Source organism: Macaca nemestrina, chromosome 2 (genome assembly GCF_043159975.1).
Source record: "Macaca nemestrina isolate mMacNem1 chromosome 2, mMacNem.hap1, whole genome shotgun sequence".
Classification (NCBI taxonomy): Eukaryota; Metazoa; Chordata; class Mammalia; order Primates; family Cercopithecidae; genus Macaca; species Macaca nemestrina.
The window spans coordinates 141,783,562-141,802,997 of NC_092126.1; the positions used below are offsets into that span (position 1 = coordinate 141,783,562).

General features: G+C 39.2%; 1 protein-coding gene across 17 annotated transcripts in view; it reads left to right on the forward strand.

The window, feature by feature from the left end:
• LOC105477607 (contactin 4) overlaps positions 1-19,436 on the forward strand; it is a 1,037,214-nt gene that overhangs the window by 995,191 nt on the left and 22,587 nt on the right. For 16 of the 17 annotated variants that reach the window (XM_071092102.1, XM_071092103.1, XM_071092099.1 and 13 more), the window contains 4 exons: positions 7,574-7,749; positions 12,342-12,462; positions 16,109-16,267; positions 18,634-18,783. In XM_071092102.1, coding sequence (XP_070948203.1) covers positions 7,574-7,749; positions 12,342-12,462; positions 16,109-16,267; positions 18,634-18,783 — 606 coding nt within the window. The remainder of the gene's footprint in view (positions 1-7,573; positions 7,750-12,341; positions 12,463-16,108; positions 16,268-18,633; positions 18,784-19,436) is intronic. The other variant, XM_071092107.1, reaches the window with a different exon arrangement.

Consider the following 19,436-nt stretch of genomic DNA (forward strand, 5'->3'; position numbering starts at 1 on the left):
ACTAAAATAGAACCAGAGCTCCCTGACAAAATAACTGACTCTAGGACTATTGCAGGAAAAAAGTATAACATGAACCTTACTGGACCAGAAAGTAAAGAAGCACTTAATGCATAATAATAAAATGTAAAACATACAAAGAGCCCAACTTAAAGGACTCCCATTGGCCAAAATGGGGACAATTTGACCGTCAGTGTAAATAATGTTAGTAATGTATTACCACCTGTCAAAATAAGCCATGAATTTATCCTAATGTAAGTAAGTATATAAATAAATGGGAGAGAGGGGAACTCTCTTCCTTGGAGTAGAATGTCAGCTGATATATGTAGAAGGAAAGATAGCAATGGAGAATCACCATTTGACAACCATCATAAAAGTCATTAATTCAGGCAGGAGTCTTCAATGGATTCCAAGGCTGGCGGGTACAGGTTTGATGACCATCAGGTACTGGTGTAATCTTGGAATACCTCCCCACAAAGTACTCATTATTTATTGTTTATTTTAGTTTATTATTATTTTTGAGACAGAGTCTCACTCTGTTGCCCAGGCTGGAGTGCAGTGGGGCGACACTGCAACCTCCACCTCCTGAGTTCAAGCAATTCTCTTGCCTCAGCCTCCTGAGTAGCTGTGACTACAGTGCACCACACCCAACTAATTTTTGTAATTTTTTTTAGTAAAGGCAGGATTTGACCATGTTGGCCAGGCTGGTCTGGAACTCCTGGCCTCAAGTGATCTGCCTACCTCTGCCTCCCAAAGTGCTGGGATTACAGGCATGAGCCACTGCAGCCAGCCAAAATACCAAAATAACCAAAATACTTATTTACAAGGGTGTAAATGGTAAGAATAAGATGGAGAAAGAAGGCAGGCAAACACCATATATATGTGTGTGTATATATGTATATATGTGTGTCTCTGTGTGTGTGTATTTGTGTGTGTATGGTGGGGAAAAGGGGTGTGTGTGTGTATATACACACACACACATATATGTATATGGGGGAGAAGAAAATAAGCAAATACAGTAAAATACTACCTACTGAGGAGTATATATGAAGGTGAAAGAGTTCTTTGTACTTTTCTGGCAAACTTTCTGTATATTTGAAATTATTTCAAAATAAACTATTTTTTAAAACCAAGGAAAAAGAACAAAATGTGGCCTTATAAGCAAATTCAGTAATAAACCCAGATGAAGGGCCAGTGCTTGCCTGGTGAGTGCTGAGTTAACCTTCAGGTGGTTCCTTTTTAAAATTCCATATTCAACATAAGTCAGGGTAAATAATAAGAAATACTTAATATAGCCTCCTGATTTATAGTACTTCAAGATTCAAGGCCTTATTTTCATCAGTCTCCAACAGGGCCACTCACAGATCTTCCATAACTTATCTTTAACCAACTCTCATGAGTAGGAACAGAACTAGGCACCAGGGACTTATAAAAGTGTAAGATCTAGTCCCTGACTCCCAGAAAGCTGATCAGTTACGGGGAGAGAAGCAGGACACGTGTAAAAAAGACAAATGATTTTGCACAACAGGGCACTAGCTTAATGTTGAAGAAAAAAGAACAGTTAATTCCGATGAGCTTCATGAAAGGACAGGATCACCAGTGAACAGGGTGGCCAGGAAGGGCATGTGGGGAGGTGGCTTGGATTCATGGGCTCTTCAAGACAGTAGGCTTTTTCCAGCCTGGCTGGCCATTAGCAGAACCTGGCATCCCCTCTCTGAGGGCGCCCACCTCCACCTGAATACCTCCAGAAATGGAGATTCATATTCTTCTGTGGCAGCCTGTTTCCCTGTTGGAAAGGTCAAATTAGTAGAAAGTTCTTCATTCCACAGCGCCAAAATATGCCTGTTTGTAGTTACTCTTTGTTTTCTACTTTGGGGCAATGCAAAATAACCTTAGCTTATCTTCCGCCTATAAGCCCTTCACATATTTGAGAACTACTGTCATGTCTCTCCTAATTTACCTTTCTCATGCCAAATACTTTCAGTTATTTTAGCTGTTATGGAATTATTAGGTCTTTCACTAACCCAGGTATACTAATGTATCAATGAATCTAAAACATGTTCCTCATAAGCTGTGGTCTGACTAATGCAAAATACAACCAGATTATTACCTCCCTAAATTGGAACATCATGTGTTATTAATGCAACCTAAGATTGCATTCCCTTTCTTTGCCAGCTGCACGGACTCCATGCACACTGAAATGCTCAGGTCTTATCCATGTGAGCTGCCAATCCCCCAGTATGTGCCTAGTAGCTGATTTTTTAAGTGTAGTTTTTTGCCTTTACCCCTATTAAAGTTTGCCTAGGTGAAAAGGTTGGTCCCGCTTGAAATCACTGTGAATCTTGATTCTCATCTAATGTTTAGGGTATGCCTTTTAGATGTGTGTTTTATGCAGAATTGATACAGTTTATCTTGCATTGATTTTTATTGAAAAGAGGGTACCAACTATAGAATGTTGAAATTCATCCCTAGACATGCTATCTCAGGATTATTGTCATCATTAATCAGCAGTCTTTGCTGTGGCATTTAAATATTATTAAAAATAATTATCTGACCAGTCCCCTTGTATCATTTGAGGTGAGCTTGCTGTCTGCTCTTTGACTAGCTCTAGGCCTTTGAAGAATCCCACTTTTAAATTCTCCCTATAAAAACTAATTTAAGGAAAAAAGATACAATCCTACTGAAAGGCATCATCAAAACCATTACAGTCAAAACATTTGTTAACAAAAGGGATGTGTCTCCTTCCACGAATGAAGATGACTAAAACACACATTAAATACTATCGTGATAGGCACAAGTGAATATCTTGGCACTGTAAATGAAAGATAAAGAAATTATAAACTAAAATATAAGAATTGATAGGGTATCAGGAAAGCAACATTGAAATGGAATTCTTATCCTGTGGACACAAAAGCACTTATTTTTGGAGATAATAAGAACTATCAGCCAGATATGGTGGCTCACGCCTGTAATCCCAGCACTTTGGGAGGCCAAGGCCGGAGGATCTCTTGAGGCCGGGAATTTGAGACCGACCTGAGCAGCGTAGCAAGACCCTGTGTCTACAAAATAATAAAACATTAGCCAGGCACCAGTGGCTCATGCCTGTAATCCCAGCACTTTGGGAGGCTGAGGCAGGCAGATTGCCTGAACTCAGGAGCTTGAGACCAGCCGGGGCAACATGGCAAAAACCCTGTCTCTACCAAGAATACAAAAAAAAAAATGGAATTAGCTGGGCATGGTGGTGTGCACCTGTGGTCTCAGCTACTCAGGAGGCTGAGATGGGAGGATCGTTTGAACCTGAGATAGGGAGGTTGCAGTGAGCCAAGATTGCACCTCTGCACTGCAACCACAGGGAGAGAATGAGACCTCATCTCAACAATAGAATAGAATAGAATAGAATAGAATAGAATAGAATAGAATAGCCGGATGTGGTGTTGCGTGCCTGTAGTCCTACCTTGATGGGAGGATTGCTTGAGCCCAAGAATTTGAAGTTATGGTGAGCTTTGATCATGCTGTTGCACTCCAGCTTGGGCAACAGAACAAGACCCTGTCAAAAAATAAAAACATAAAACATTGCAGTGTTTTAAAAATAGAATTTTTATCCAATGGACCCCAAAACACTTCTTTTTAGAGATAACAAAAGCTATAAATCAGAAAGTTTTTCCACCAACAGTGAAAGTGAAAATGTAATAAGGCTTGGATACGTGTTGTGATTTATACATCTAATTGTGGATCTGATTATTAACTGAGTAGTTAATATTATTAAAAATAATGGTTAATAATTAACTCTTCCTCATGGTTATAATCCTTAAAACAAAGCACTTAGTTTACCTTTTGTCATTTGTACATTTTAGAAAACACCGTAGAAAGTAAAAGAATTTTTCATTTTTACTCTCGGAGAATTAAGCACTTAGTAAATATATATATTTTTAAGCATCGGTCCTCTGGAGTTCAGAATTTATCATTCTACACAGTATGAACCAACCACAAGTAGGAAAGTTTAGGGATGTTGTTGGTCCTATTTATTGTTGCTGTTTAATTACATCCAAATCCAGCCATCAGTTCACATCTTGAGTTCTAATTGCCTTTGAGATTTCTATGCACAGAACAATAGCTGAAGTGACTCTTCAGAACAGAAGTCATAAATATAGGTTCTTCCTGATCTTGATGAATTAAAACCAAAGGAGAGGAGACAGTTTGTTTTGCGGGAAGCCATCTGTTTGTATACAGGGTTTGTATTCAAATTTTAGGAAATTAATCAAGTAAAAAGCATCAAAATTCACAACACAGAAAACAAGAGAACAAACATACACTTTGAGAAAACCAAGTCGCTAATGAGATTTTTGAACCTCTTTAGTTTAATCTTTTCTTGTCCCTAGGAGACCTCTCTGGTATGTGTACAGTACATGACGTTGCATTGATTCTTGCTACTTCAGGGCTCAGCACATGAATCGGCGACAAGTGCTGAGTTAATGAATCAGCAGCTGTCAGCACAACAACTGTACCAACATAATCCTTGATTCAGGGAACTTCTCTGGTCCTTGGTTAAAAGACAGCTAAGTTTACCAATAATAAAAATCTGTCCCAGATCCCTACATGTGCATAAAGAGGTGAACGTTTCTTTATGAGAGAAATGTCATTCAGAAACGTGAGCCAGAATTTCACAGGGCTCTAGGCTTTGGGGTATGTGCCATCTCCTTGCTTCTTGCCCAGAAGTTGTCAGGAGATAGGGAGACAGTTTTGGGGACTGGAGACTGGACATTTGACTCCGCACTCATAAGTTTGATGTGTAGGCTTAGAGCTAGAGCCAGCATTTTGGCATAAAATCATCACTGCTTGTTACCTAAGGCAGTAACTTCATTACTCATGCAGTGAAGCCCTCTGCACCATCTGCACCCCATGGCAGAAATTCTTTAAATTCCTTCTGCATTTGAATATCTTCCGTTGACTACATATAATCAAGAGTGCAAATTGCTATATTATGCCCTTAGACTTATTCTCTGCATGATTTGCATGTGCATATCATGTTTTCAGTGAAAAGAAAGGCAGAATCGCACAATAGACAATATCTTAACGACTCTTAGACATCAGTCTGTTCATCGGTTAAATAGGGATGATAATAGTACCTATTTGTTAGCAATAAATGAAATAATTCATGTAAAGTGCCTAACTGTGCTAAGGGACTCAGTTATTATGAATGTTCTTATTCCCTCAGCCTCTGTTATGTCTGTTATCCGTGTAAACACAATCCATGCTTGGTGGATAAATCAACAAATAAATGAATTAAAATGAAAATCTAAATTGCAGAATCAGTGGGCAGCTATTTAAAGTAGAATTAGGCAACATCTTTATCAAATAAAACCCATAGAGATATATTATTTTAGCCTGGGATCTGTTTCAGTCTTCATTTTTTACTTGCAGAAAATGTAAATTAAAAAACGTCAAATGACATGTTAAGTCAAAATGGGGCTACTCCTTGATGTTTGCTTAGAATAATATTTGTACTTACCTGTTTTCCTCATTTAAAATAAAATAAAATAAAAAACTTAATCACTATCTATTCCTGATGGTAAGTGAATCAACATAGCAGATTTTTATTATGTAGCCCTCAAAAGCCTCGGGTTTTCAAATCAGGGGTTTTCTACCCCATTACCTCTTTGCTGGCAGTACCTGTTGTTCACTTCTCATTTCATGGACATCACTCATTTAACAGTGACTGAAAGCACATTCATCTGTTTATCATGATCTTTTCCTATTTTTAGAAAACAGCAAAAGTATATCCCACTACTAGATTATAACCTATTTAGGACAGAGATTTCCCTTTTCTAGCTATCTGAGAGATTTTCTTTCTGTAGTTGAATAAAAGGATAGAAAAAATGTTTTAAATACTCTCTTTAAAGAGGAAATTTTAGCATGGGTTATCAGTAAGTAAGACTCACAAAAATTCTATCAGATATAATTTCAAAATTCCCAGCTGATATTTTAATCCAAGAGGTCCCCTGAATAAATATTTATATACCTCATAGCCTGAAATGCAATCCCATGACTATAGGAGAGGATTAGTCAGTGTTCTTTCATTATTTGGTTTGGTTTTGGTTTGTCTTCTTTGTAATTGTTTGATTGGCTCGATGTGGTTTGATATATAGAAATTTCTGGAATATGGCCTAATTCAGAATTGTATTCTTTAGGCATGCATATGGCCTTTACATTGAATCCAAACTGCTTCTCACGTGTGTACTCTCTGACACCATTTATGAAATCATGTTGCACAAAAATAAGGGACTATGGGTGTCAATGTAGTTTTAGAGTTCATAAGCTGTCTCAGCTAAGCAAGCCCATTCTATTCCCAGTTTTAACTATAATGTAAAGGGTGAATTTTAAAGCTAATTGATGGTCCTTATTTTAAAAAAGTAATATACCTATATCATTTTGTCAGTGATGTTCATTGCAGCATTATTTATGATTTCTAATTATAAATATTAGAAAAATGTCTAATAAAATTTGCTAAAATGCCAACTAGTTTCAAAATTGTTAAAACTATAAGCTTAAGGCAGATTATAAAAATATGTTGACAAAGGAATAAACATGCTGATATAATATTGAGGAGAAAAAGGAAAATTGTATGTGTCTCATGTTTTTAATGGTGTAAAACAAAACAACTGAAAAACTATGAACCGAAAAGACTGGGGGAAATTATACCACCACGAAAATAGATGTTTTATCCAGATAGGATTTGTTTTTCTTTTTCTTTTTTTTTTCTTTTTTTTTTTTTTTTTTTTTTTGAGACAGAGTCTCACTCTGTCGCCCAGGCTGGAGTGCAGTGGCCGGATCTCAGCTCACTGCAAGCTCCGCCTCCCGGGTTTACGCCATTCTCCTGCCTCAGCCTCCCCAGTAGCTGGTACTACAGGCGCCCGCCATATCGCCTGGCTAGTTTTTTTGTATTTTTTTGAGTAGAGACGGGGTTTCAACGTGTTAGCCAGGATGGTCTGGATCTCCTGACCTCGTGATCCGCCCATCTCGGCCTCCCAAAGTGCTGGGATTACAGGCTTGAGCCACCGCGCCCGGCCAGGATTTGTTTTTCTATTCCTTCTTTTAATTTTCTTTTAATTTAGGAAATTCCCTGTGCTAAAACCTTTATTACTTTTATAATAGAAAAAAAGAGCCCAACAAACTTCAAGTCAACATGGATTTTTCCTGTTTGCACTCAGCTGAAATGTAGCTTTCTAGTGAAACCGGAGAGAGATGAAAACCTTTTCAAAGCAGCAATTCAGAGCAGGCTGCCAGAAAGTAAGCCCTTCCATGAGCATCTTTAGAGATCTCACCTCCATGCTCCCTGGCTGAGTTCTGTTGCTCTGAGAAGGTTCACGTAATGAGTGTTTTCATCTTTTCATATTAAAAATGACCTCCTGGCCTGAGTCTGAGCTTCCCAGATGACTGAGGTTTGCTGGTCACAGCCTCAGAAAAAATAAAGCAAAATTACTTAGTATTTCATCCTGCTCTTGGAGTCTACATTTTATTTCCTCACGAGCTCACAGACTTTGTTATTGTTATTGTTTGTTTTATTTTAACTCTCCAGATCCAACAAGGGTCATGGTACCCCCTTCCAGTATGGATGTCACTGTTGGAGAAAGCATTGTTTTGCCGTGCCAGGTAACGCATGATCACTCGCTGGACATCGTGTTTACTTGGTCATTTAATGGACACCTGATAGACTTTGACAGAGATGGGGACCACTTTGAAAGAGTTGGAGGGGTAAGTATTAATATCAAACTATCCACAGGAAACACAGTGTGCAAATGAACTTCTCGAAACTGACTCAGACTAACTTGTTTGGACCAACTTAACAATATATTTAAAGTTACTATTTTAGAATTTTGTTCAAGTAATCTTATGGCAAGAAACTCTTGGTTAATTCCTGCTCCTTTTTGCACAATAAATGTGGCACCACTCATTGAACAACCTGTATGGCAGGACTGCTCTCTAACTGGCACCAATCCTACAGGTTAATTATTCATTCCTGTGTATGGATTAGAAACTAAGGGTCACAGACATTGGATGACTTGCCTTGGCCTCATAGCTACTGAATTGCGGATCTCTGCTTAAAACTTCAAATCTCAAACTCTGTGTCACATATCATATCATATACCCTAGAATCTGATTAAGAAAATAGCTTAAGGATAGATTCCTTCTGCTTTTAGGCTGCTAATTAAACTCCCTTTGACCTTGTAGAAGGCTCATCATTGTGAATTTAGGGTTTTCTTTCTTGAATTTGAAAGTCTGATTGGGTTATTTACTATCTCCAGGTAATTTGAATTCAAAATGATTGCATTTTCAAAATGCCTTACTTTCCATAACTATGTATTATCATTGAACACATAACAAGAAGAGGTTAAATCTGAAAACAATTTATGTCTATGACAATCATTGTCAAAAAAATTTTTTCTGCTCTAACACAGCTCTATGGTCCCATTGACAATAAAGATTGACTCTGACTGCCATTTTTATGAAGGAGTCCAACCAAAACATAGCAGACTATAAAAATGGGGCCCTGACTTGAAGAGCCCTCCCCACTTTCTAGGCTGCCATAAAAATCTGTCCACCCCCTTTATGTTGAGAATAAGTGGCCTAAAGTCATCCATATGATATAGTGAGAGCATATTTTCCACCCAAGTACAGTACTAGCCCTGTTCATTACATTCTTACTACCTTTATCAAACAGGGTTTTTGCAGTTGAGTCACAGAACGCCAAAAACAATTTCAATGACTGTTGTCTCAATTCTATGCCAAGAGTGGTATCTGACTGGTACAACTTTAGATGGCACAGGAAAGAAGTTAATTAGTTACATCAGTGGATGCCTGGGTTCACTAGGGATTATCTCTTGGGACCCTGGTTGAGAAAGGCTATATGAAATTGCCAAAGTAAACCATTCTGGACTTCTTTCACATGGTTCAGCTTAATAACATTGGCTAAGTGAGAGAAATATTAACTACCTCACAAAGACATTGGAGATATTGAATATCTTGAGGTCTAGAAAAGTACATAGCCCAATGTCTACCACAAAAGAAGTACTTGATAAACTTTAATGGTGGTATCAACTGAAGGAAGGGTAACATTGATTGTAATAACAGGAAAGTATAAATCGAGAACATTCTTCATAAATTAAGCTGAATGTTCTCACATTAAAACCAATTTCTTGGGCAGGAGAGAGATTAAAAATGCTAAATCTCAGAATGGTGCAAGCACCAGCCAATCCAAACAGATGCCTGAACAATCGAAGTGGATGTCCTACCATTCAGACACATGTAGCCTTTCTGCCAGAATGGTGCCAGGGCTAAGGCAGAAATAGGGACACCCTAATGAAGTCAAACACTGATGACCACCTTTTTGTAGAGACAGCCGTCCGTAGCGCCGCTCACATTCATCTTTCATATGGGAAATATCTGTTTCCTCTGTTAAACTAATGCTAACACTAATCAACTCTTGCTGAGAAATACATAGAAAATTAAGAACAGCACAACCGCATGTGAGATCTAAGTGTATTAGCCACTAGGATCATTAATGTCTGTGGAGTCAAGACTTGACAATAGAAGAGAAAAGCAAGTGCAATTCTGAAGTCAAGCCTATTTCAGTTTCAGCTTCCTGGGTCAGCATGGTGGAGATGATGTTTGGTATAGAGTTAACCTATGGAGGTTTTAGGAAAGTTATTATTTCATTGTCCTCTGATACCCCCATCCCCACTGAGTATTCTGTCAGGAACATAACAGACTGCAGTGGTGGAAAATAAGCAGATGCTGTTGTTTTCTTTGGTAGGAACATAAAAAATGTAGATCTTAGTTAATAGTTGGGTCTGGATGACTTCAAAGGGAAAGAGAAAGTTATTGTGGTCTCCTTTGATGAGACTCTTACCTCACTCCTATTTTTTTCTTTGTTTCAGTTTTACTTTAAAAACACAAATCCAGTCAAAATGTGTAAATAACTAGAGTACTTTCTAAATTGCAAAATCAAAATTTTCTATTAATAGGTTGCTGTGCTCTGAAATATCCAGGCTACAAGTTTCTTTAACATTTAAGCCCTTGATGAATAACGTGAATTAGTGAGATGGTGTAGGCATTTCCCTCAGGCCAATGTGCACCTTCCCTGCACACCTCCCCAGGGACATATTTTTTATTTAAACCTGTATTCAAAGTCCCAATATGTGAAATTTTTAGGTAAAGTAACAATAATCTTAATAATGATGATAATAGTGATAATTCCTTATATTTGCAAAGTGCCTCATCATTTATCAAGTACTTTCTTATATACACTTGACCCTTGAACAACACGGGTTTGAGCTGTATGGGTCCACTTACATGTGGATTTTTTTCTACCCCACTCAGATTGCAAATACAATATTCATGGGATTTAAAACCCACATATATGGAGGACTGACTTGTCATATACTCAGGTTCCAGAGGACTGACTGCATGACTTGAGTATGTGCGGATTTTAGTGTACTACAGGTCCTGAGTCCAATCCCCTGTGTCTACCAAAGGATGACTGTAATAGCTCCTTAATCCTCACAGAAATCTTGTCAAATAAGTTAACAATTATTTTCTCATTTTATTGAGCAATTATAAGACTTGATCCGTAAACAGTGGCATCTGGATGAGAAGCCAAGTGTTACAAACAAAAGACGTTTTGGGTTAACATACCATAGCTTTACCTGAATTAGATTTAACATCTTTGACATGTTTGTTTCACAAAGAAAATGGATCATGGCCATCAGTAATAACAGTTTAGAGTTAATCTATGCTTCACAGTTTTCAGAAGATTTTCACATACACAGATTATCTCATTTGATTTTCACAACCTAGCACATAGGTCAATAAAGGTCTTTCAAAAGTCAGTAAATTAAGGCCAAGAGAGATTAAGAGATTTAGATGAAATCATACAGCAGAAGTCAGCCCAAGACAGCTAAGCATCAAAACTGTAGCTCTTCCTTCACTCCATGCTTTGGCATCTCTTCTAATCCTATTTCTAATTGGCAAATCTATCTCTTCCATTATCCTGTGAATGTGACACTCTGTGCTGAAATGATGGAGATAACCAAGTACATATTAGTTTTGAAATAGCATGAGGATATGGTCTTTCTGGATGCTAGTCCAGTGTTATTGTTAAGAACAGGGACTATATGGGTTCAAATCCTGGCTCTGCCATTTTCTAGCTATGTGACTTTAGGCAAGTCTCCTAACCTCTTTGTGCTGGAATTTCGTCATCTGTAAAATAAGGATCACAAGAATACCTGCCTCAGAGGACATGTGAGTATTTAGTGAGTTTAATATAAGTAAAGCATTTAGAAGCTGCCTGTCATATAGTAAATACCATTAAGCATCATCCATTACTATTGTCATTGGAGAAATAGCAACAGAAGAGTCTGTGTCAATTTCCTATTGTATAATTTGGAATGGGAAAATGAAAGAGGGCCAATATATCCTAAATTATCTTGTCATCCATTACGGGTTTAGAATGAAGTGTAGTTTTTCAAATCTGGCCTCTAGAGTGGTCTCTTCCTCAAGCAGCTATTCTCCAAACTTTAGATTAACAGAACTGTGAACCAAACTCTAAGGTGTAGCAGTGTTCTTCAGGTAAAATGCTGCCTTTGTGATAGCCTGTGGAATCATCTCCTCACATTTATTAAAAGTACTGTGCTGGCGAACACTGTAGAAATATTTCTGGGGCACATAGACATCCAAACCAGGATGTAATTAGTCCTATTCATCTGCTAATCAAACATGCATTTGGCATTTGGAAAACAAATTAGCACCGTTCCATACTAGGTGGTGCGAGATTTCCTTGGAGAATCTGGTCTTCCTGATCCTTTAATTCAAACCTGGAAGCAATAAAAATGCTGGATGTAAGAAAGGGTTGTGAGGTAAAATGCAGATACCTCCACATGTGGGCTTGCTTCCATTTTCCAAATACAGAGTTCTAAAGTATCAGAATGCCAACCAAGGCTCTAGGCTGAGGGCATTTCTGAAGAAATTCACAAAACTAGATCAAGAGCCATCGTAGTGCATAGTACTTATGTAATATGTAAGTTATATCCTTCCAACGTGGGTGGCAAACTGCTCCAGAGACTCAGAGAAGCCAGACACCTGAGGTCTTGTCGAAGATGTGTTCTGAAAATGTTGGTGTTCTTATCTCTCAGGCAGGCTCACATATTTTTAATAGGCCATGGCTTGCATCACTAATGTTTTCATCAGCCAGTGTAAAATAAATCCATTAGTCACAGTGTCCTTCATGTGATAATGATATTTAGAGCTCATTAAAAAGTAATTGTAGCCACTTTCCCCTACTTTATCAGCAGGATTCAGCTGGTGATTTGATGATCCGAAACATCCAACTGAAGCATGCTGGGAAATATGTCTGCATGGTCCAAACAAGTGTGGACAGGCTCTCTGCTGCTGCAGACCTGATTGTAAGAGGTATTGGATTTTGTTGTTGTTGTTGTTGTTGTTGCTTTTGAAGTATTTTCATGATCTCTACTGTAGCACAGAGTTTCAAAAACCTCAGTGGTTTAGAATTATGGGAAAAAGTCAGGCAGACGCTGAACATTGTAAACAGTGGCTAACAGTCCACAGAAGTTTCTGGTGCATGTACAGTTCCTCAGTGGGGGTTGTCAGAAAATGCACCGAACACATCCAGTAACTTTACACTAAAAGGATAATCGAGTAAATCGAGTACACGATTACAGCTGTTGGAGTTGATATGACCTTCTAGAACAAATTTAGGTGAACAAAAGCAGATAGTTTAAAGAGGGATTAAACTGCCCCTTTTTATGTTTCCTCTGGGCTAAACTGAATTAGTATAACAGCAGCTTAAGTAAAATCATCAGGTTTATCTGAGTTTCCTTTTTTCCCCTAAACTTCACAGTGCTGTTCAGTTTCTAAAACAGGGTTTTGGGAGAGGACACTTCCTGACTGCCTGGGATGTAGTAAATGAGCTAAGAGTTGATGTAAATACTAACATTTTTGAGATTCTTTTGAATATTATCAGCATGACCTAATTTGGACCTAAGAGCTATGACCCCCCCGCCCCCCGGCTGAGCAGCACCAACTGAGTACATTCCAAGCCTCAACAAACCAGTTGGCAAAGGAACTGTAAAAGGACTTTTAAGAAATATTTTTAAATGAAAATTAAAATCTTCACAAAACAGTGTACCTAACAGAATCCAACCTATGCATGCTCAGCGGTTTTCTATAGCATTAAAAGAGAGGCCAATCCAGACATCAAAATAATCTCTTGGCTAGAATCTCCTTCATCAGAATCCCTAACTGTTGGTGTTCAGGCATCTTTGGCCAGCTGGCAGAGTGCATGGCAAAACTTCGAATGCAAGAAAATAAAAATTTAGGGTATGAGAATTGGAGGCAGGGTTAATCTGCATGCACAGAGAACAAGGTATTATTGGAAGCCATAAAGAGTGTTGCTATATCCTCTAGGCATAATGTAAGGGGGGGAAATGTGTGGGAGTTAGCAACTTAAACTAATTGTGAAGAGAGGTTCCAGAAAAATAGCGATTCCAATGTGTCTGCTTTGTTCCCCTTTAAATTGCCTTTAAAAAACCTTTCAGTAACAGTGCAGACAAGGGCTAGAAATGAGAAAAAACTTTCAACCTAGGTAGATCTGCCCACAGAATAACTTATAGAAATGTGTTTATTTCCATTTTAAAATACACCAGGCTGGTCTGCCCTCCCCTTGGGGACAAAAGAATTCTGTTGTTGAAAATTTATCCTCTATTTAATTAGGATAATGTTCAGATTAGCAGTTAAAACACCAATAAATTAGACTAATGAATATTTAAATCAGTAATACTTGAAGTTCTTAAATGATATTGTATACTTCATTTCACAGAAAATAACATTAAATACCAGGGGGAATTTGCAAATGCAGTCTAAAAGAAAATCTAGTCTAATCAGTTAATAAGGCCAATAAATTAATATGCCATTTAAAACCATAATCTTTCATGTTATCTCCTTCGGCTCTGCCCTTGCAGCTCTTCTTGTACATTACAGAGGGGGAGGCAGGAATGTATTTCACCACCCTGAAAGAGATTTTCATATTTGAAACCTATAGCAGCTTTGAGTCTTGGCTCCAGATCCTTTGATTTGCTGAGGCCTGCTCTATTTAACCTATAGCACTCTAATGGAAGCCAGAAAGTCCATCCTTCCTGAGGGAGAAGCAGACCCCAGAATCAAACTAATCTTCCCTTTGCCGTTGCCTGAAACAAAATCTTCTACATGCCCCTGAGTTTGTTATCATTTTGTTCAGAGGGCAAACATTTGTACATTTTTCATTTTGAAAGAGGGAGTCAACTTCCCTAAAACAAAGTTGGTAAACATTCTGTAAGGTCATATCTATGCATGGGTAGGAGCGGGTGGCAGGAAGATAAAAAAAGAACAAACAAATCCAGGAAAGTACCATCTTCTCTCCAGTGGCCAAATTCATACCAGCCCTTCATTTCCTTCCTATAGAGAGGCCAACAATGGACTCAGATATTTCCTATCGATTTAATTCTTTGAAGAGTTTAGAGGGAAACACTTTTCTATCTGTGGTACTTAGATTTTAAAGGCCATCAGTGCAGCATCCATAAAGAAAAAAGGTGGGGAATGCTCGGATGAGAAAACTGGTGAAAAAAATTATATTGTCTTCAAGACTTTATCTGGTTAAAAGGGGTTGCAAGACCAAAGGTTACATTAGCTCTATCTAGGTGACATTAGACTGACATGCTGAAATGTCACCATGGAAAATTAATCAGTTCCAGGATACAGATTTCCAGACATTTCATTCAGGAGTGGGAGGGAGAAGATAAATTTAGTCTCACCTGTGGGTCTATAAAAGTGATTTTTAAAAAAGGAAAGAGAATTTAGGGCATCACGAAAACGGTGAAGGAGTGAATCCTAGAACAAAGTCTAACTTCAGGAAATTGCTGTTAACTTTGCACTGCTCTGTGAGAGGTCTCTTTTCTCCCTGTCCCTGTGACATGGCCCGATAGTATTTGGGTAGTACATTTGATTGCTAGACTGGGGATTAGCAAACCCCTCCTAAGAACATCTCCTTATGCCCGTCTAATGGGCATGAGGTTTGTCATTATGTCCCCTCACCATCACCTTCCCTCCTGAGGTGGTCAATTGTACCTTGTTAAAAATGCATTTGACTGCCTGGTAAGAGATTTTCATGTTGGAAAGTGGGATAGCTGCGGGTCTTTGCTCTGGCTCTGTTGATATTTTGTCTTTGCCTGCCAGCTGCTTTCCATCCTTCTAATTCTTTATTAGTTTCAAGCCTTCATTTAAATCTGATTTCCTCCCCTTTCCATGGTTTAAGTACATGGACAGAAATAATGAACATCAGGAAGAGAAGCAGAAAAATACAGGTATGACTTGCAGAAACTACAAATGAGAATCTTTAGAATAAAGCCCAATTTTGAAATTGCTTTGAAGAAGGGAGCGCTTTGACTCTTGCGCACCGGCCATTTTCACAGCAGTTCCCTTGCACGCAAGTGTGTGCTCATATGGGATGCAGGGTTGGGGGTGAAGAGAGTGCTAGTAATTACAGTGCAGCAGAATGTGCAGAGCAATACTGTAACCTTCAAAGTTTTAAAGCCATTTGTGCTTAAATCTATATTCTCAGTGGTAGAAATAACCGTTTCCAGCAGACTATACTCTTTATGAAATCAGGAGCAATATCTATCTTTTCTCGCTACCGTATCCTCAAATAACAGTGTCTGACCCATAGTAGGAACCTATAGATAGATAATGAATTAATGAATGTGGGCTCTTATGGTACCCCAGTATTCCCTATTAAGTATTCAATTGTAATTATTTGTTTACCTATTCGTTTTTCATATTAAACTCTGGGACCCTAGAAGGAAGGGGCTGTGTCTCATTCATCTCTGTGGTTTCCAAGCCCAAGAAAGTTCCCAGCACATAGTAGGATTCAAAAAGGATTTGACAAGTGATGAATCTGTGAATGGGTAAATAAATGAATGGGTCAATGCCCCACTCAAATATGTGGATCCTTCACTTGGGTGTTTGAATACACTGTTCCAGTTCTGGGGGTCTTACTCTTTCCCAGGTCCTCCAGGTCCCCCAGAGGCTGTGACAATAGACGAAATCACAGACACCACTGCTCAGCTCTCCTGGAGACCCGGGCCTGACAACCACAGCCCCATCACCATGTATGTCATTCAAGCCAGGACTCCGTTCTCCGTGGGCTGGCAAGCAGTCAATACAGGTACCATATTGGATGCTTGGCTCAGAGACATTGGGAATTCAGCATACTGGACACAGCACTGTGGCAAGGAACATCTAAGTTCTCATTCAGACACTACTACAAATGATATATTGTGGCAGTGTTTCCTTAACCTTGGCCCACTGTACTATTATTAGTATTTTTCTTTATATCGAATCACAGTTAGGTTTTTTTAAACTCATCCTAAGGAATAGTATCTGTGAAATGGTATGTCCGGGCCAGATTTGGTGGCTCACGCCTGTAATCTCAGCACTGTGGGAGGTGGAGTTGGGTGGATCACTTGAGCCCAGGAGTTCCAGACCAGCCTGGGCAACGTGGCGAAACCCCCTCTCTACAAAATATACAAAAATTAGCCTGGCGTGGTGGTGCGTGCCTGTAGTCCTAGCGACTCAGAAGGCTGAGGTGGGAGGATCGCTTGAGCCCAGGAGGTAGAGGTTGCAGTGAGCCAAGAAGACACCGCTGAACTCCAGCCTGGGCGACGGTGAGACTCGATCTCAAAAAAAAAAAAAAAAAAAAAAAAAAAGTCTGTTGTGCTGGTTGTATATATATTTTCCCTAACACACATTAAAAATATATTAGTTATAAAAATAAAATGCATCAATCTGTATTACCTAAAATCATCTGTGTAGCATTGTGGTACACTTTGGAAAGCAGTAGATTCTGCTTGACTATAGTCACAGACTTTGTAAAGTTTACACAGTGCTTTCAAAAAACCAGTAACTGAGGATTATAGGGAGCCTCCTCACTTGCTGCCCTTTTTTTTTTTTTTTTTTTTTCTGAGACAGGGTCTCACTCTGTCACCCAGGCTGGAGTGCAGTGGTACAATCACAGCTCACTGCAGCCTCGACCTCCTGGGCTCAAGCAGTCTTCCCACCTCAGCCTGTTGAGTAGCTGAGACCACAGGCACAGGCCCCCACACCCAGCTAATTATCTAAAATTTTTTGTAGAGACAGGTCTTGCTGTGTTGCTTAGGCTGGTCTCAAACTACTGCACTCAATCTATTCTCCTGCATCAGCCTCCCAATTTGCTGGGATTTCAGGTGTGAGCCACTGTGCCCAGACCCAGTTTTTTAGATGGATAAATTTGGGGATAAAAAGACTTGAGATTTCTTTTTAACCAATTTTACAAATTCTTTAAAACAAAAATTGTTAGCGGTAGCACTTCCATCCTGTTTCCCTTTATTACATTTATACAGCACTTCCTATTTTTTAAAAGGTTTCACAGTTATTTCTCTTTGCATCTAAAATAATTCTTATACCATCCCCACTTCTGTCAGTACCTCCAAATTGACTCATTTTCTTATTTAGATTTCATTTAAGGATAAATTGGATGAACAAGTAGTTATTACAAACAAGATACACACTCCTCTAGACAGCAAAGGTAGGCTATATGGCCTTGATGTTTGGAAGGAGAATATGCCCAGTGTTGCGCAATTCATATGAATCTTGTTGATTTTAACCCCAGTTTGTTTTATCATTTTTGTTTACCAATCCTTAGAAACGGGTTTCTGTGTTTCCTACTGTAATCACTGAGTCACGGGTGTGCTTTAAGAAGGAAAGATGAGAAAAATATGAAAGTTAGGAGATGAATTCTAGTCCTGACTGCTAATCAGCTGATCTCTATACATCTTCGTTTTCCTCTTCTGTTAAACGGACACAATAAGAATTGTTTAAGAATAAATATAGGCCAGGCGCAGTGGCTCACACCTGTAATCCCAGCACTTTGATAGGCCATGGCAAGTGGATCGCTTGAGCCTAGGATTTTGGGAGAAGTCTGGGCAACATGGTGAAATCCCATCTCTACTAAAAATACAAAGTGGCATGCACCTGTAGTCCCTGCTACTCGGGAGGCTGAGGCACAAGAATTGCATGAGCCTGGGAGGTGGAGGTTGCAGTGAGCCGAGATTGTGCCACTGCACTCTAGCCTGGGTGTCAGAGAGACCCTGTCTCAAAAAAAAAAAAAAAAAAAGGGAAAAAAAGAATAGAATACTTTTGCCTTTCTCAGAGGACAGTTGAAATAATGTGTCTGGCACTACATAATAAATGCTGAAACACATGTGAAGGGGTGATAGTAATGATTGAGTCGGGTGGCTTGGGGCCTTGTGGACTGCGTGTCTTTTATGATGTCATCTGCTGGTATCTGATTAGAGTGTGTTAGTTTCACATACAGAGATAGTTCTGAGATTACTTCACTGAAACAACTGTTGATGCAGCTAATATCAGAACACCTACACTGCCCTAAATGCAATAACCATGAGGATGGGTGGATGTTCCTATCTTCCTAGCGTAATCTCTGCATTTGTTTTCTGAGAACCTATAAAACAGCCACTACCTTTTGTTGTCTTTCAGTCCCAGAACTCATTGATGGGAAGACATTCACAGCAACCGTGGTGGGTTTGAATCCTTGGGTCGAATATGAATTCCGCACAGTTGCAGCCAATGTGATTGGGATTGGGGAGCCCAGCCGCCCCTCTGAGAAACGGAGAACAGAAGAAGCTCGTGAGTAGCACCCGGGATTCAGATCATCTGTTCTGCCAGCTGCTGTTCCTTAGGAAAAGGCTTTGAATTCTTGCTGCTCTTCAGCGCTCATGCTGCTCTGTGTTAGCACACCCTTCACCTCAAATGATTATAATGGTAGAAATCAGGCCAGGAGAAGCCCAGCTGAGCACGCAATGGGTTTCAATCCAGAGTTAAGCTTCCTTCATTAGGTCCACCTGTACAGCAACAGGCACACTGCACTTAGTCCTCTCAAAAGCCAGCCCTTTCTTCATTGGTTCATTTGTCACCGAGATTCTAACAGGATTTCAAAAAACATTGCCCCACATTTCAAATAAAATTATCTCACATAAGTAACTAATGGCAAAGAATAATTTCTGGCTGCTGTGGGCACAGCAACCGTGGGGTAGTCCTGCTTCGAATAGAAATAAGAAATAAACCAATTTCTTCAGAAATGTTCACTGAGATTTTCTTAGGGTATAAACCATTCCCAGAAACTAAGTTTCAGAACACCGTGCTAATTCAAACAAGACTAGCCAGTAATTTAGTATGGCCCTCTACATATACAGCTTGAATGAGCACGGGGAGAGAAGAATAAGTTCATCAGGGTCAGCCGTACTTTTACTTAGCTGGTGTAAAGCAGGAGGCCTACATGT